The sequence below is a fragment of the Hetaerina americana genome, unplaced genomic scaffold (genome assembly GCF_022747635.1).
Source record: "Hetaerina americana unplaced genomic scaffold, ioHetAmer1.1.p SCAF_2, whole genome shotgun sequence".
Taxonomy (NCBI): domain Eukaryota; kingdom Metazoa; phylum Arthropoda; class Insecta; order Odonata; family Calopterygidae; genus Hetaerina; species Hetaerina americana.
This window is the reverse complement of record NW_027286763.1, coordinates 10,477,859-10,494,449: the sequence shown is the minus strand read 5'-3', so window position 1 is coordinate 10,494,449 and position 16,591 is coordinate 10,477,859. Positions and strand designations below refer to the sequence as shown.

The 16,591-nt window shown below is 35.7% G+C and overlaps 1 protein-coding gene across 2 annotated transcripts; it reads left to right on the top strand.

Annotated features, from left to right (window-relative positions):
• Positions 1-378: 378 nt before the first annotated feature.
• Tfb4 (transcription factor B4) lies at positions 379-16,568 on the top strand. 2 transcript variants are annotated; one of them, XM_071584917.1, is made up of 9 exons: positions 379-685; positions 880-1,057; positions 1,712-1,969; positions 4,673-4,796; positions 10,586-10,687; positions 12,266-12,388; positions 15,319-15,454; positions 15,546-15,582; positions 16,392-16,568. In XM_071584917.1, exons 1-9 carry the CDS (start codon positions 676-678, stop codon positions 16,456-16,458), a joined length of 1,035 nt encoding a protein of 344 aa, XP_071441018.1. In that variant the 5' UTR covers positions 379-675; the 3' UTR covers positions 16,459-16,568. The 2 variants fall into 2 exon arrangements, with proteins under 2 accessions (XP_071441018.1, XP_071441019.1); XM_071584918.1 differs by lacking the exon at positions 10,586-10,687 and having other exon boundaries at positions 435-685; positions 16,392-16,559.
• Positions 16,569-16,591: the final 23 nt, after the last annotated feature.

Here is a 16,591-nt window from a genome sequence, read left to right as displayed (position 1 = left end):
TTCTTCATTTAATTAAAATGAATTTCCACAAGGTTGAGCCAGGAACAATTGAGTATCCATTCCACTGGTTCCAGTGGTTGGTGTACTTCAGTGTAAATGTCTTCCTAGGGCCGTATATCATATACTACATAACTCATCCCGGTCTTACAATTGCAAGTGATAACAGGGAGTATCACTGAGTTTAATATGTCCGTTGTAGTGAGATTACTTCCATGGTTTAGGGGATTTACTTAGTTACTTCGTGCAAAAATATTTACGTTGGTATGACTGAAAAATCCAGAGCTCCAAAGGCCGGTAAATAGTCGTGGGCCAATTTCAGTAAACTTGATTGACCAAGTATTTCCATTAAAAATATGTTCTTGGAAAATGGACTCTTCATTCATTTCGTTCTTTTTGAGCCAGGAACGAATTGCAGGCGTAAGGGATATGGTTCGTTTATAACGAATGATTCGTTCATGAACGACACAGCTCAAGACACCGGGCTGGACCTTGCGCTGATGGCTGTTGTTGTGTCTTGTTGAGCAGAGTACTGATTCACAGGGTTTGTTTATGTTTAATATTTGTTCTGTATGCCACATAATTGTGATGGGTGATACGAATGGTTTATGACCTAAACCCTGATCTTCGCAAGGATAATATTTGAGTCACGAAAGTCCATTGTGAAAATAAATTAATATGGCTGATGGTAAGTTGCACTTACGACTAAATGGGGTTTAACTGTTAACGTAACATTTTGTGAATCATTGATTGGATAGCTGAATGTATGCATAGCTTTATAGTTCGTGAGTCGTCAAATAGTATGTCACTCGCGAAAATAGCCATAATATCCCTTTATGTAGTAGAACTTATTGTTTTTGATGTATTCATTTTTCATTATAGAGGTGGAAAGCAGTTTACTTATTGTGATAATAGATACGAACCCATCTCAGAGAATCTTCAGGGATGGCAGCCAAACTTTAACTCAGATCCTTGAATCTGTGATTGCCTTTTCTAACTCCCACTTGATGATGAAATGTAATAATAAATTGGCAATAATTGCTTGCCATAGTCAGTGCAGGTAAGTCGGAATCCGGCAAGCCGTTGGATCAAATTGAGGTGGCTAGTGTAATGCTTTCCCGCTTAAAGCACCCGAGTTTGAATCCCAGCGGTGTTAGAAGTTTTCAGTGTTACCCAGACCCCTACTTTGAAAATTAAAGTCGTAGAAGCTGTCCGTCAGCTGGTACATAAAGTTAGGATCCATTGGCGTCTTTCGTTAAGACGTCGGGTTCATTCCTGCCTTTCCTCATTCCCTGTAAATTCAACAATTCCAAATCATCCTCCCATTCCTACTGGCACAAATGAAGTCAGCCATCGGTTACATTCCCCAAATAACACCTTCCACCCAACCTAAGTCTTACACTTTGTATCATTTTCTTGTGGAAAAGTAATCCTCAAAACAGTTTTATGTTGTTATTTTCGAATGAATGAAATCATATATTTCCCTCATTTTATTTGTATTTCGAGCATTTATGTGACCCTGTGACTATTTCTCTGACGTTCAATATTACCCACCACCTTTTCCCTACAATAATGATTTCCCATTTTATTCCCAACCAGAATTGAAAATGATCTCAAATGAAAACATTTCCTAGAGTGTTTTGACTGTAATTATAAAGGTTCGTGGAAAATTTCATTTTAAAACATTTTTATTGCCGTCTATTTTCTCATGTAGTAAATACCTATATCCATCTGTAAATGCCGGAGATGAAGAAATGGCCGATGATGGCGATTTTAGGAACATGCAGCAGGTGGATGGACAATATGAAATGTTCACTCTTGTTGAGAAGACTGTGCGCAAGGCCATCCACAAGCTGATATCTAGTTCCGACCATGATGAGGTAGAGAGTTTGCAAGGCAATGGTAGCTCTTGCTCTGGTGGAGATTCACTGCTTGCCGGCTCCCTGGCAATGGCTCTATGCTACGTACACAGGTACCAGATACATTTGTTAGATCATTTTTTATGGGATAGTATTTATTTTGGATATTTCAAAAGTTTGTGGAAAATCAGAGAGAAACCTATGTATGTTATGCCAAAGGTATTAATATTAAATCAGCCATTTGATATAGATTTATTTTCTCAGTGTTTCTCACAAAAACAGTGATTGTATGAATCTTATATTGAAATTTAAGAAAATTAAAATCTATATTTACATCATCATATGCAGTTACACTCTGCCATGGTACCTCGGGCTACATATTCCCATAGTCTGAAATGCCTTTGCCCTCGTCAATCTGACATTATAATTAATGCAATCTTAATGAATTGACTTACAGTTTTACATGAACTATGCAATAAGTCTTCATCCAAAGGAGTTTGTCTGATATGAATATCAGTTACATAAATTTAATTCCTTTGCGCAATAATATTGTCTAAGCATACTTTTCCCGTAGTTGGGGAATGAATTGTGAAATATATATAATATTTTCTCCAACATTTGAACTCACTTCATATTTGTTGATACATTTAGATTTACATATCCAAAAATGATTATCAACTCACATTTTTCCAAGATGTTTTTGCAAAGAGTTTCCTTAAACTTAAAAATAATTGTCTTTCACTGGTGGATGTTCTGCATACACAAACAATTATCACATTATAATAAGTATACAGGAGAAAATTCGCCATGTTTATCTGCACTTCATTCTCTTGAGTTTAAAGTTGGCAAAATAAATTCTAATTCCCTATTTTTATCATTATTCTTTTATTAATCTACTATTAATGGTAGGTTTTGAATGGGCACGGACTGAACTCAGCTGTATTTTTAAGCCTAGCACAATCTTCAATTTTGCAGACTATCTTCCCCCCTGCAATCCATCCAACATGCCTGTCCTTTCCCTCTCCCTGCCTCACTGGTGCATGTTCTCCCCTCACAATCTTCAACATGTCATTGCATACCGAAATTCTCAGCATCTTTCCTGCAGAACTTCATTTGTATTCTGTTCTATCCATTTTACTCTTTCCATCCTTTTCCAAACCCATGTCTCAAAAGCCATGTTTCAATGCCTTACAAAACAGTGCTCCAGTATATCAAAGTTTGTATGGGGCTTATCTTAACATCCTTACCAAAATGTCCCTGTCATCATTTCCCTCATCATGAAAGCTTCTTTGCCTAGCACAATTCTTCCTTCCGTCCCTGCTATTTTGATCGCATTGGTGCAAAACACATCCAAGAAAGATAAACTGTTCAACCTGCTCTAGTTTTTTCCTCATATTTAAACTTTTAATTTAGCTTTCCTTTATCTTAAAACCTCCTAAGCTTAGTTTATATTGATTCTCATTCCAAACCTATCACTCTGATTTTCTGATGTGCTCAGCTGTGGTTGTAACCCCTTTGCTGACTGGCTAACTGTAGCTTGAAAGGCCGCAATTCTGATTTTTTGAACTCTCCACCAAATCTCATCCCTATTTCCAACCCTTCCCATGCCTCATTTACTATTTCCTCAGCTTATATGTTGAAGAGTATGGATAATAATGGTTAGCCATGTGGTATACCCTCTTCCAAACCCTTCCCACCTTGTCCATCCAGCTACCACATGAACAAGGTTCTTTTATCTGCTAGCAAGACATGTACTGGTTGTGATATATCTCTTCTCCCTCCTATCTACTTCTTTTTCTGCAGTAAATTCATTAATTCTACCTCACTCCATCAAAAGCCTTTTCAAAATCTAGGAAACAGATAAATCCTGATTGAGTTCTATATACTGTAGGTTACCAACACTTATCCATTGCAACCAACCTTAAATTGAAACTCTTCTCTCACTCTGAAATCTGGTGCAAATATACCTTTGCCTGGCACCCAAAAGCACTACCATAAACCATGTTGTGAGACATTTTCCTCACTCTATCATGTGGCTCAACAGCACCACACACACACAGATTCCTTGTGCTGTTGGAGTCACCTGTAAATGCAGTAATATGAACTTAATTTACCTTCTACAGTTGCAGTCTGTGTTCTACATTTTAAATTGGTGAATGCGATACCCCAATCACCCAATCATTGCATTAGCACTTAATGCCCTAGTATTGTTTTTGTTTCCAATTTTCTTTCTTGTTTCAAGAATTGATCTTTATGATTTATAATTATGATTCAAATTTCACACCAATGTGTGGAATCAATAGCACATTTGGTGTCTAGGGAGAAGCGACCAACATAGCAACAACCACTGCTATTAAAAGTGCACACATGGGCATTTCTGATGGGCATATTTTGGGTACAATATTTCTTAGCTCATGGGAGGAATTACAGTGTGTTCACCAGAAGAAGAATTAGTGGTAACCTGCATTTCTTGTGTGATTCTTTGAACTTCAAATGTAGAAAGGTGTTGCAATGAATGATATCAAAAAATTTAAATTATACTGATTACACTCTGTTCCTTTTTTCAAAATTCTGTGTTCAGTTATTGCATCCTTACCATTTAAGATCAGTGTTATTAGTGTTTTATCATACATTCCTTTTATTGCCTTCTCATCTTCTTAGCTAAGTGCCAGAGATCTATAATATAAAAAATTTTGTTGCTAATGATCTTAAGTTGACTGTAATGGCAAAATGACTTAAAGAAGTCATTGCAAAGGAAATACAAATGGATATGAATGCTGTGTGATGTATGTATCTACTATTGAATTCCCATCAAGGCTCAACAAAGAAAACCCATCAAGCAGAAAGATGAACTCTCGAATTTTGGTCATCACAGCAAGTGGAGACAGTGCCTCTCAGTACATGAATTTCATGAATGTATTCTTCACAGCTCAAAAATGTGTAAGTTCTCGATTTAATTGAAAGTTCGTAGGAACACAAGTCCCCTTAAATGAAACATCTCTCTGACAAGTATTTTTTTTCTTCTTTATAAATTTCATGGAATGTGCATGCATGGTTTTTTATCAAACTTTTCAATGTTTAATTGTATAAATAGATTATATATGATTTTTGAGCAATATGAAAATTATTGGTTGAATGATGTAGTATTAAACAGTTTCATTACCTGTTAATGTGTGTTCACCAATCAGGAAAAAGTTCATTCTGGTCCATTTTGAATATTTCCTTTTAAGTGTTAATGCAAACTGGATAATAGAATAGTTAGTTTTGCCTGAGCCATTGTTTCAAAGTACATCTATCTTAAACTGACTTCACTGTTGAGAGAATGGTGCTTACATTGTCTTGAGTTAAAGAGCTGAAGCATATGTTTGAAAGAAATAAAAAATTATTTTTCACTAAGATAAAGAGGAATATTAAGCTGAATATTGGTGTGGTACTGGCTTGCTGTAACGAAATGAGCGGGTTCAAAGTGTGCAAAAGGGATGTAGACTAACAATAGTACATATTTGGTAGTCTACAAGTACACATCACTTCTACATTAGTTAACCTCATAGTCAATATGATATTGTTAGACTATCAATATTGCATATTTGTTGGTCTACTGTTTAAAGTAAATTTTGGATGGACACAGATTGTAAACTCCTACATTTGTTAACCTCGCCAACAAGACATAACCTGGCACCCCACACTACAATAAACACTTCTTCAATTGAAAATGCATTCCATTCTTCAGCTTCATTCCATCCAACATCCCTATCCTTTTGCTTCCCCTGCCTTGTTGGCATAATGTTCTCCCCTCTGTCACATTCCTTCAGCATTCCATCACCAATCTAAATACCCTGTATCCACCTTTTTTGTCATCTTTGAATTTCTCAAAATGACCCTCTTTCCTCTCCTATCATACCTAGTACTTTTTCATACGATTTGCTGTCAATTCATTTTAGCTTAGCCATCCTTCTCTACACACATCTCTAAAGTCTCTGATCTATTCCTATCATCCTCCTTCAACCATCATGTTTCCATATTGTACAAAACTACACTCCATACCGAAAGTTTCACATCATTTCTTAACTTCCCTTAATGTCCCTGTCATTAATTCCCTCCTTCTTGTGAAAGCATCCTTTAATGAAATTCTTCCTCTCTTATACCTTCTACTGTGACCATCTCGGCCCAAGATACATAAACTGTTCCACCTGCTTGCATGAACTTGGCCATTTGTTCAGGTCTGCATGCCACGGAACAATCATAGAAAGAAAGAAATAGGATATATGATCAATGAAAAGAAATGAAAGCTAGTGTTTCTGGAATTTAATAGTGGTGGGGTGGTTTGGAATGCAATGGTAGGCAAAGGTAGAGATTGTATTGAGGTAGGGGACTATGGTTTAGGAACAACGAACAACCTCTGGGAGAAAGCAATAGAGTACTGTAGGAGATCTTAATGTGGATCTTAAGGACTAATCTTAATGAGCCCTTGGTTTAAACACAAGAACAAGTGTTTGCACACATGATAAGTGCCCAGTGACTCAGAAAGATATCAGTAGGGTGAAGCCCCGATGTATGATCAGTGCTTGCAGTTTCCCAGGAGAAAATCTGGGTAATTGAAGTTGACATATGATAATGTTCCCCTTAGTCAGCAAAATTATCAATCCAACTTGCATATGTGACTGGGCAACTTCATCTGGACCAAAAAGGACTCATATGTCAAATGTAATATGATTATGGAGACACTGCACACATCTAAATACAGAACTTCATACTTTATTGATAAGTGTTATGCTCCAAGATCTTAATGTCATTAGAACATGCACAGAATAACACCGTGCTATGATTGTGAGAAATAGCCAGGTTTGAAGTAGTGAGACTAATCAACCTGCCTCACCCATAGAAAACCATGCTGCTGAGACTAGAGGTTCTTTGCTGCTAATGGTGGAGTATTTCTTTCAGGTGAGAGGGAACCATCCCCAAGGCTTTAGCAAGATGGTGCATTTATGATTTTACATTTACTGACTCAATGAATTAAGGCCAGTACTTCATATAACTTTTTTAATCAAATAATTGTAAATGCACAAGAGAGCTCTCCAGTATTTAACCAGAGTCTTATATTCCTTAGCAGTTTCTCTCGCTATTAACCTATATCATTCTATACTCTCTCCATATCACTGCATTTCCTGAACTGCTACTTCCCAAAATCTAAGAATTACATACCCTTTCCTCATGATGTTCCATCTCACCTCTTCCCACCGGAAGGAGGAAGAGTGGTGATGTGATGGTGCGATGACATAATATTCAGACGTCATCAATAAAAGATGAATAATAAAGGAATTAGAAATATGGCAAAGAAACTGCAGAAGATGCCGCAACAGTAACCTTTGACGGAGTCATCCACTAGTGTACAATTCAATGCAACAAATTCAGTGTAAAAATAATTTGCCTTGACTGGGATCCGAACCCAGATCACCCAATATCCGGTCGAGTGCTTTAGCCAGTTAAGCTATCGAGGCATCCTCTGAAACTCTGAAATTTTGGGGCTTCTAAAGGAATAATGACCTCCTTGTTCGACTTGAATCATTTTCCGCTGAGTCATTTTTGTAAATAATAAAAAAGTCATTGGGGTCAAATCTGGTGAATACAGTGGATTTTGTAATAATTCAAACTTTAATTCCATATTTTTTGTCATCAAAACTTCACATATGGATTGTCTTGATGAAAGAGAATTTTTTTCTTTTGCCAAATGAGGATGTTTTCCCTTGATTTCTTTGATCAGCTTGTGCAATAGCAACTCATAATACTCTCCATTTACTAGTGTTATTAGTTGATGGGTCAAAATATTCATCTGAAGCATACCAAGTTAACAAAGGTGTTCCACAAGGCTCAACCCTTGGGCCACTCCTCTTTCAGATATACATCAATACCCTACCTAACTGCTTACCAAATAATGATGAAATAATAGCAGCATGCTGTATGCTGAGGACACTAATGTAATAATATCAACACAAACATATCCCAGCCTTGTGGAAAAATCTAAGTCTGTCATACTTGCAATAAACAAGTGGTGTACAGACAACCTTCTAGACTTAAATGTAAATAAAAGTAAAATAGTATACTTTACACGCAATAAGAACGTGTCAGATGATCTGCTGGTAAAAATCAATGACCAATCAATTGAGCATGCGACAGAATGCTAATTTCTAGGTATTTCTCTATGTGCCAATATTTCTTGGAATACTCATGTGAAAGCCCTTCAACACAAGCTCAGTTCAACTTGCTATTTATTAAGACACCTGTATGAAACTACAAGTAAAACTGTACTAGTCAATTTATACTATGGTGAAATGTATTCAAATATAACTTATGGTATAATATTATGGGGATCAGCTGCTATTTCTCAAACCATCTTTAAAATGCAAAAGAAAGCTATTAGAATCATCTCCAGGAAACCTCACAATGCTCCATCAAGGCCTATTTTCCATGAATTAAATTTGCTACCACTCCCGTGCATCTACATTATGTTTTTAATTCTATACATAAAAAATAACATTGGCAACTATTCTCTTAACTCTGCCTATCATCATCATAACACCAGAGGAAGGAATGACATTCATTATGGGAATATAAGAACTAAAGCATTGAAATTAGGATCCAATGAAATGGGCATCAGATTATATAACAATCTACCCTAAAGTATCAAGGATACAAAGGGAACTGTGGCATTCAGGCATAAATTAAAAAGATATCAATGTTCTTCTCGGTTGACGAATATCTCAATAATATTCCCAACCGGTAAGTTCATACTTTTAGTTTATAGCAATGGTCATGGTCTGTTTCATGTTGGTGATCAATGATTTTTCTGAATTTGATATTGCATGTGCATGTTACAGCCAATGTTCATGGGTTTATGCCAAACATTTATGTAACTATGAGCATCATTTCTTTTATGCATCTTAATTGAGCCTGTGTCTTTGCTCCTTTTTGACGTGCCTTATATCATGTACATACACCACCTACCTGGTATTTTTGTATTGTGATCTCTGGGCAAATAAAAAGTAATAATAATAATAATTTTGCAAATTTTGATTCACTGGACACTAAACCATATTGTGGACATTGTCAATCATTTTGGAGGAAGTAACTTCCACTGCACCCAAACAGTGTTCATCATTTGTGGATATACAGTCACATTTAAACTTATTCACCCATTTGTAAACAGACACAGGAGCAGATGTGCCATGAACTTCATCCAACTTGGCTTTGATCTCTTTCAGTGTTAATCCTATTTAATAGAATTGTTTAGTAAGTACGAAAATAATCACTTCATGAAATCAATTTTTTTCAATTTTTCTAAATAAACTATTGCTTGTTGCTTCAATTGACTATGAAAATGAAACTGCATGATGGGTATAGCTGACCTTTTAATGGCAGTTGAGTGGTAGATGCGGCTCACTAAAAGCCTTTTCCAACGCTATAACCACCATCTCTTGGATTTTCTAAGGAATTATTGAAGGACCCACGGAAATTTTCATTCACTATAGTTCTCCATGTGGAACATTTTCTAAATAATATGGCAGTATAATGGGTATCCAGGTGGGCAAAATAACAATCACTGATATTTTGGAGAGTGTGATTTGCAGTTTTTCCCAGCCCACTCAGTGCATAAGACCCACTGTGATTTTATAGGTTAGAATTTACAAAAAATACATAGATAAGATAGAAAAGAATCAAAGTATTTTAATGTTAACACATAATACGAAGAAAATGGAATTGATGCATGAAAAAATAAGCAACTGTGTAAACATTTATTCATTTTTAGAATCCCAGAAATTTGTCATTACTACTGCTAAATCATTTCCACAGATATTTCACTTTCCTCATGCACGCTGTCGTCTCACTTTTAATTTTCTGCCAGGAATATTTCAACCAATAATGTACGCTAGAGAATGATGGTCATATCATTCTTCCTTTCCCATTCAATTTGTTGGAATTTGTAGTAAAGGCAACCATTATCTTTGCCACATGCGGGTAAAAATGTACTCAACAAGGTGGAATGAAGAATTAAGGGAGTGGTTTTCCATCATTGACTTACTTAACATTTTAAATCTGACTTCATCCATCATAATACATATTGGAATATATTTTAACTAGAAATGATTTGATGAAATCTTATTTAACATTCTTCTTCTATTAAATGCAATGCATAATCATCAGTAATCTACTGGTTAAGGTAGGTTTCGGATGGACATGAGCTACTTAAAAGGATACAGAGACGATTTCCTTGCCTCTCCTAATAACAAACACAACCTGGCATCTGGCAATATAGTAAGTCCCTCTTCAATCCCAAGTACTTCCTTCACTCCGTCCAACATCCCAATCCTATTTCTGTCCCTTTCTCATTCTAGCAACATTGTAAAACAATAAGAAAACATTCTCCCCTCTATCACGGTCTTCAACGTCCCACTGCTGATCAATATGCTCTGCATCCATCTCCCTCTCCTTGCCCATTATACCCAGTACTTCATTTGATTTCCTTTCTGTCCATTTCACCTTCTACACACCTACAATTTATTTAATGCATGTATATTTACAAATTTTTTGGCGTAGAAAAAATTTGTTAATGGTTAATGGTGGTCGAGGCAACTATACATTAACAGGAAAACCACAATAGTGGTTTTTGGAAAGAGGCAACGAGAAAAATAGACCCCTGAACCCATGGTGAAAGGCAGAAGTTTCATCATTAGGCACTGGTGGTGCAGACCGATTGGGTTGGCCCGGCATCAGCTGCCACTGCTGTGGGCGACAGTGAAGTGAACAGTATTGGCCGCAGTACTGCGATGTGGAAGGTAACGGGAAACCACCACATTATTCTCCCTAGAATATGCTGCCTCGTCTCGCATTTAAATGTAGTAGAATGGAAAGATATGTGCTGCAGCAAACCAACCCTAGGATTGAAATGCCGGCTAATATTTAAAAATTAATTAATGTATATGTAAAGACAAACATCATCAAGTTTCATAAATTAGTCTTGATTTCACTAGAAAAACCAATGATAATAATTTATTTATTTAACCATGGACAAGCTACATTTGTGTAGCTACGACTAATGTTTGTTCAAAATTAGAAACAAAAAATAAAGAAATGGATTACACTTCATATTAACCAATGAGTCTTCCATAAAATCACTGATGGACATCAACACTTTCGCAAGAAATAATTTGCTCCTCATTTTAAATATTGCAGGAAAAGTGACACCTTTGGTTACATTGGGAATTTTGTTGGATGGTACAGAGGCAGAATGGTAGGGACCTTATAGACAAAAGAGAGCCTGAGTATTGAATAGTGTGTATAATAGTATGTATATACATGTTTGTATTATTTATTGAACTGTTGGGGTAATTATGGTAATCAGCATTGGTTGAAAATTTATCAAGGTTACTCAGAGAAACAGACACATTTTAGTATGTACGGTGAAGGGAGTGTAAAGATACTGGCTCTAGCTAAAAGGGGATTACCCTGGGTGCAGACAGGAACTCAATACATAGCTTGCTTCCTAGCCGAAAATGTTGGGACCGTATGGAGGCTGGCAAAGCTGTACAATCTTGTGTTTTGCCAAAAATTGCTGCACAATGTCAGATGAATGTGCTGGTGCGTTATCGTGTTGAAGAAGCCAGTCACCGCTTGACCAGAGACGCGGTCGTTTTCTTCTCACGGCATCACCCAATCTTTCCAGAAATTCAATGTAATATTCTTTGTTGATAGTCTGACCTCTTGGAGTAAATTCGTAGTGCACAACAACATCACAATCAAAAAAAATAAACGTAGGTCGGATACTTTTCAGACACATCTCGTATGTCCCATTGATTATTTTATTGACTGTAGCATGACATGATGATGATGAGCATTTGAAGCAATCAGAAGCTATGAGCCTGAGGTGGCGGTTGCATTCATTGCATGAATACTTTTATTATGTGGAAAGAGGTTTGGAAGAGGTAGAGTAGGTTTCTCTAAGTAAGTCTCTATGAAATGTGAGATTATTATCACTGCTCCAATGATGCATCTCCTTCATGGCTTAGGTGCTGAATCCCTTAAAGATCTACTGTAAGATAATTATTCCCCTTATCTACGTTTTTACAATTGTTACCCTGATCTCCCTCGGGATAACTCTTTAACAATAACAATGTTGTGTATGTATGTGTTTGTATGTATACATGCACATGCACACAATATGCAGATTTCACACCCACACTCATATGCTCTTGCAATCTTATGTTGACTGATTCCCATATCATAATATAAATTTAATACGGGTCATTTTCTCCACCTTTGCTGTGCATCCTCATTAGTGTATGTAATACTTGGTATTTATAAATATCTCTGTATTATTATATTTAATGCTTAATGCCTCATATTTGTGCTGACAGAATGTGGTGATGGACGTATGCAGTCTGGACCAAGATCATGGTTTGCTTCAGCAGGGCTGTGACATCACGGGGGGATTGTACTTGAAGATACCACAGATGCAGGGACTCCTGCAATACCTCCTGGTATGTGTACTCTCCACTTAAACTAAAGCAAAGCAGGGGGAAATGATGTGATAGGAATCATTAATGCAGTAAACTCCCTCAATATGATACATGTTCTGATGTATGCATGATGAATCACACATATTAAGAAAAACACACAGATAACCATGTATGTGAAAACTATGGTCGTGATATCGGCAAATTTATGAGGAAACTCTCCTTTTACATTCAGTGTGATTGAGTTTTTTTATCAATCAAAATTGTATTTTTTTCAGCCATTTTTATAAGGGTGGAATTATAGTTTTAAAAGAACACAACTATCATTAAGTGGATTGCAGAACATATTTTTTTTTAAAGCTGAACCATTCATGCAGCCAGGAAAAAACAAACAATTGGGGAAGGATGAATTTTGAAATAGAATCACTGTATCACTAAAAACTTTATTGTGGTTTTTGTCAATCAATTTGGAGGAAGAAAATTCTAATAGATGTCCCATATGATGGTCATCAGATACGGTCTTGATTAAACTCATCCAACTGTACATATACAGTCGCAAACACCGGAGTAATTGTGAAATGAACTTCATCCAACTCTGCTTTAATTTCTTTTGATGTTTAGCCTTTTTAATGGAAACGTTTAATCAACCCATCATACTTTTCTATATTTCCAAATAAAAAAAGTCAATTGCTTCAATCGAGTATGAAAATGAAACCATGTGATGATGTAGCTGAAACTTTACAGCATTCTAGTGAGAGATGTGGCTTGCTAAATCTTTTCCAATACTATGAGTGCCATCATCTCTTGGATTTTCTAAAAAAATATTGGTTGACATACATACTTTTTTCCACCCTGCACTCGGACCAAGATTCTCATTGTTCAATTGTTCCCGGCTCAACTTTGTGGAAATGCATGTTAATTAAATGAAGAATACAATGTATCTTTCCGACAGTGGAAAGATAATTTCTATTCTTCATTTAATTATTCACATTGTTCCCTCCCTTTGACCCAGTTACCCAACCTCCCTCTCTCTATCATGGTATTCAATTTTCAACTTCCATTTAATCTGCCCTGCATCCATATTTACATCCAAAGTTGTCTTGCTCCCAAAAACTTCTCTCATCCCCATTATGCATCGCATTTATTCATTTGTTTTTCTTTCTCTCCATCTCACTTTCTGTCCATTCACTCTCTGCCCACATCTTATAAGCCCCCAGTCCATTTTTATCCTGGTGGCTTAATGAACTAGTTTACAAACAATTCAAAGCAATTTTAATTAAGTTCCTTAACATTGACTCTTCACTTTATAAACATTTTTTTTTACTATAATACTTTCTTTAATGTCCTGATGAATTTCCCAATATTTGTCTGTAACACATCCTTGATGATCAACTATACAACCCTTCCTTTCCCTTAATATCCTCCAAATTTGAGATTACATGGCAACAGATATTCAAAAAGATATTTAATGGTAAAGTGAACAAGTTGTTCAAATAACTTAGATATATGCTTTCAACAAACTGCTCTGAATGATCTCAAGGGAGTGCCGTAAATGTATGAAATGTGGTCACAAAAATTGTTAAATGTCTAAAAAATAGTTTTAAATAAGTGTGCCAAGCATGAAAATGTAAATAGATTGTAATACACACACACCATGACTTTAATGTGAAATACTGATTTATAAGAGCTACAAAAAACTGCTTATGTAAAATTATTAAAATGTCTTTAAGTATTCTTTATAGGACTTGTCAAGTATCCAGTATGTGATGCAAAGTTTTGACCAAACGAAAGTAGCTAAATTCTATACCCTCAAATGAGTAAACATATGGGTATAAATAACTATTAAATAGACATTTTGAGCAATTCCATTAATACTGTTGCATATTCCTTTTTTTCAAATCACTTTTCTGAAGACCAACATTTTAGATCATACAGATCATCTTTTCATGTAATCATTTCAACATTTTCAGCTTTTTTGTTTAACTGACATGATCCATGGCTAATGGTGGCAGTACTCTCCTTCATATGGTGTCTGTTATTCATTATGATCTTATGATCAAAGCTGATGTGCATTTTCAGAATAAAAATCTTATATTTTAAACTTTTAAAGTATTAGTAACAGTTTTCCCTAAGAATAATCAATTTCTTCATTTATATAGTTTAATCAAGCTACTTCTTCATCTCGTATCTGAAATTACAATTCCAACTTTGAAATTTGATTCACACTTGAGCCTAGTTGGCTGATTTATTTTTTGTTCTTTGTAAACTAAATGAACCTTAATAGCTCATTTATTATTGAATCATTTTTCAGTCTTTTAGTCTTGATTTCCACAAATCATTAATAGACTTTTGAACTTTAAGTTGGCTTAGTTAACTATGAAAATACGTAGACTTACCAAAGTCGTGGTAGTGTAACAATACTATTGGCACATTTTATTTAATGGAATGTGTTCTCTTATCTTCAAACTACGAGATGAAAGAAGTTGTACAGTAATGTAAGTCACATACCTAGGCCATAATTTTTTAAGATAAATGTTCTTCTAATTTCTTTTTGATAAACAGTTAAAATTGAATTTATTTGCTGTGCTGTTAGTGCACTTTAACATATTATTTAAGAAGTCTCTAATGTATTATTCTTGCCAGCCTAAGACATCTGTGTCCACTGAGTTGAAGTTCTTTACATGCTATAATGGGATACAAGTGTAATGCAAGTTTGTCTCATGAGATTGTTTAATCAGGGAATGCATTTTTTCACTACACATGTAGTTCTATTATGGAAGCATTTTTCAACCTCCAGATCAATTTAAGTTAGATTTCTCCCTGTATTCGCATCTAAACTCTGCAAAGTTAGGATCATTTTAGGTATAAGGCACTACTGTAATGTAATCTATCATGCACTGCTTTTGGCATTTATACTTATCGTGACCCAATATCTATCCTCTGTTGCTTTATAGTGGGTTTTCCTTCCTGAGCCACCTATACGGAAAAAATTAGTCCTCCCCCCGCCTGTCAAAGTTGATTACAGAGCTGCATGCTTCTGTCATCGAGAGCTGATTGATATTGGCTATGTTTGCTCCATCTGTTTATCTGGTGAGTAGACTGCATTATCAGTTCATGATCAATTGCTGTTACTCTGTGCTTATCCATCACCCTCTTAATAAATATTGGCATTCTCTTACAGTGTTCTGCAAATTCAGTCCCATCTGCACCACCTGTCAGTAAGTTCACTAATTATTTACTATTTCATAGGCTGACTTTTTACTTAGCAGTACAAAAAATCTGGCTAAACCATTTCTCGGACAATTGGGTAATGCAACCTATTTCAGTTCATCCAACTTATCACTCGATTAAAAAAACCTCTTGATCATATATTTTGATAAAATGAGGTATTTAACATATGCAAGGTTAAATTTGTTATTGGACATCCAGCATTCTCTGAATCAGTTGGAGGTTTTTGGTGGTTAACATTCTCAGAATTATTTTAAGGTTTTAGGTGTAGTTCATGTCATATATATATATATATGAAATGTTTCTCAGCCACAATGCCTCATTTACGATTTATTTTATCAAATTTGAGTGGATTAAGAGTTCCACAAGTTTTCACTATAATCTTAAAAAGTTTTTGGGTCCTTAAGACATCCCAATGGACGATGTCAATTTGTGTTAAAATAAGTGGTCCAGCACTATCTGAAAATATCTCTTCATATTTTTAGGCACAATGCTGAACAGATTTAATCTAGTTTTCCACTTTCTACAATTCAAAGAGCAGATGCCTTGATGGAATGTTAATTTAGAATAAATAGAGTGACATGTGCATGCAACTACCCTTGATGTCGCATGTTCTCTTTGCACATTTGACAATCTTCTCTGACACCTTTCCTTTGGAAGTCCAGCTTTCCATTGAAGAGTTGAGAAATCAGGAGGATTTTTGTTTATCCCCCTCATCAGGGAATGAAATAGCTTCCTTATTTCAAGCCCCCCCCCCCTGCCACTCATTCATGCATTTTCATTTCCGTTTTCATTCCAGCACCGTGTTCAAGACGGCCGCCCCATTGCCACTCAGGGCAAAGAAGAAGCGAATCAAGTTGACCTAAGGTTCAGTCAGGGATGAAAACTTTGTTTTTTTCACTCTATTGGTAAATTCATGCATTTACTCTGTGAAAGAGTACAATAAAGTAAACATTTGTTTTCAATTAGCTATTTATGTACAATTCTTTATTAAAAATT

Bases quoted from the DNA above. Each gene is read 5' to 3' on its own strand.
- Tfb4 (XM_071584917.1), top strand. The intron at 10,688-12,265 runs GTAACGGGAAAC...TTGTGCTGACAG, and splicing joins GCAGTACTGCGATGTGGAAG to AATGTGGTGATGGACGTATG. The intron at 15,455-15,545 runs GTGAGTAGACTG...ATTCTCTTACAG, and splicing joins TTGCTCCATCTGTTTATCTG to TGTTCTGCAAATTCAGTCCC.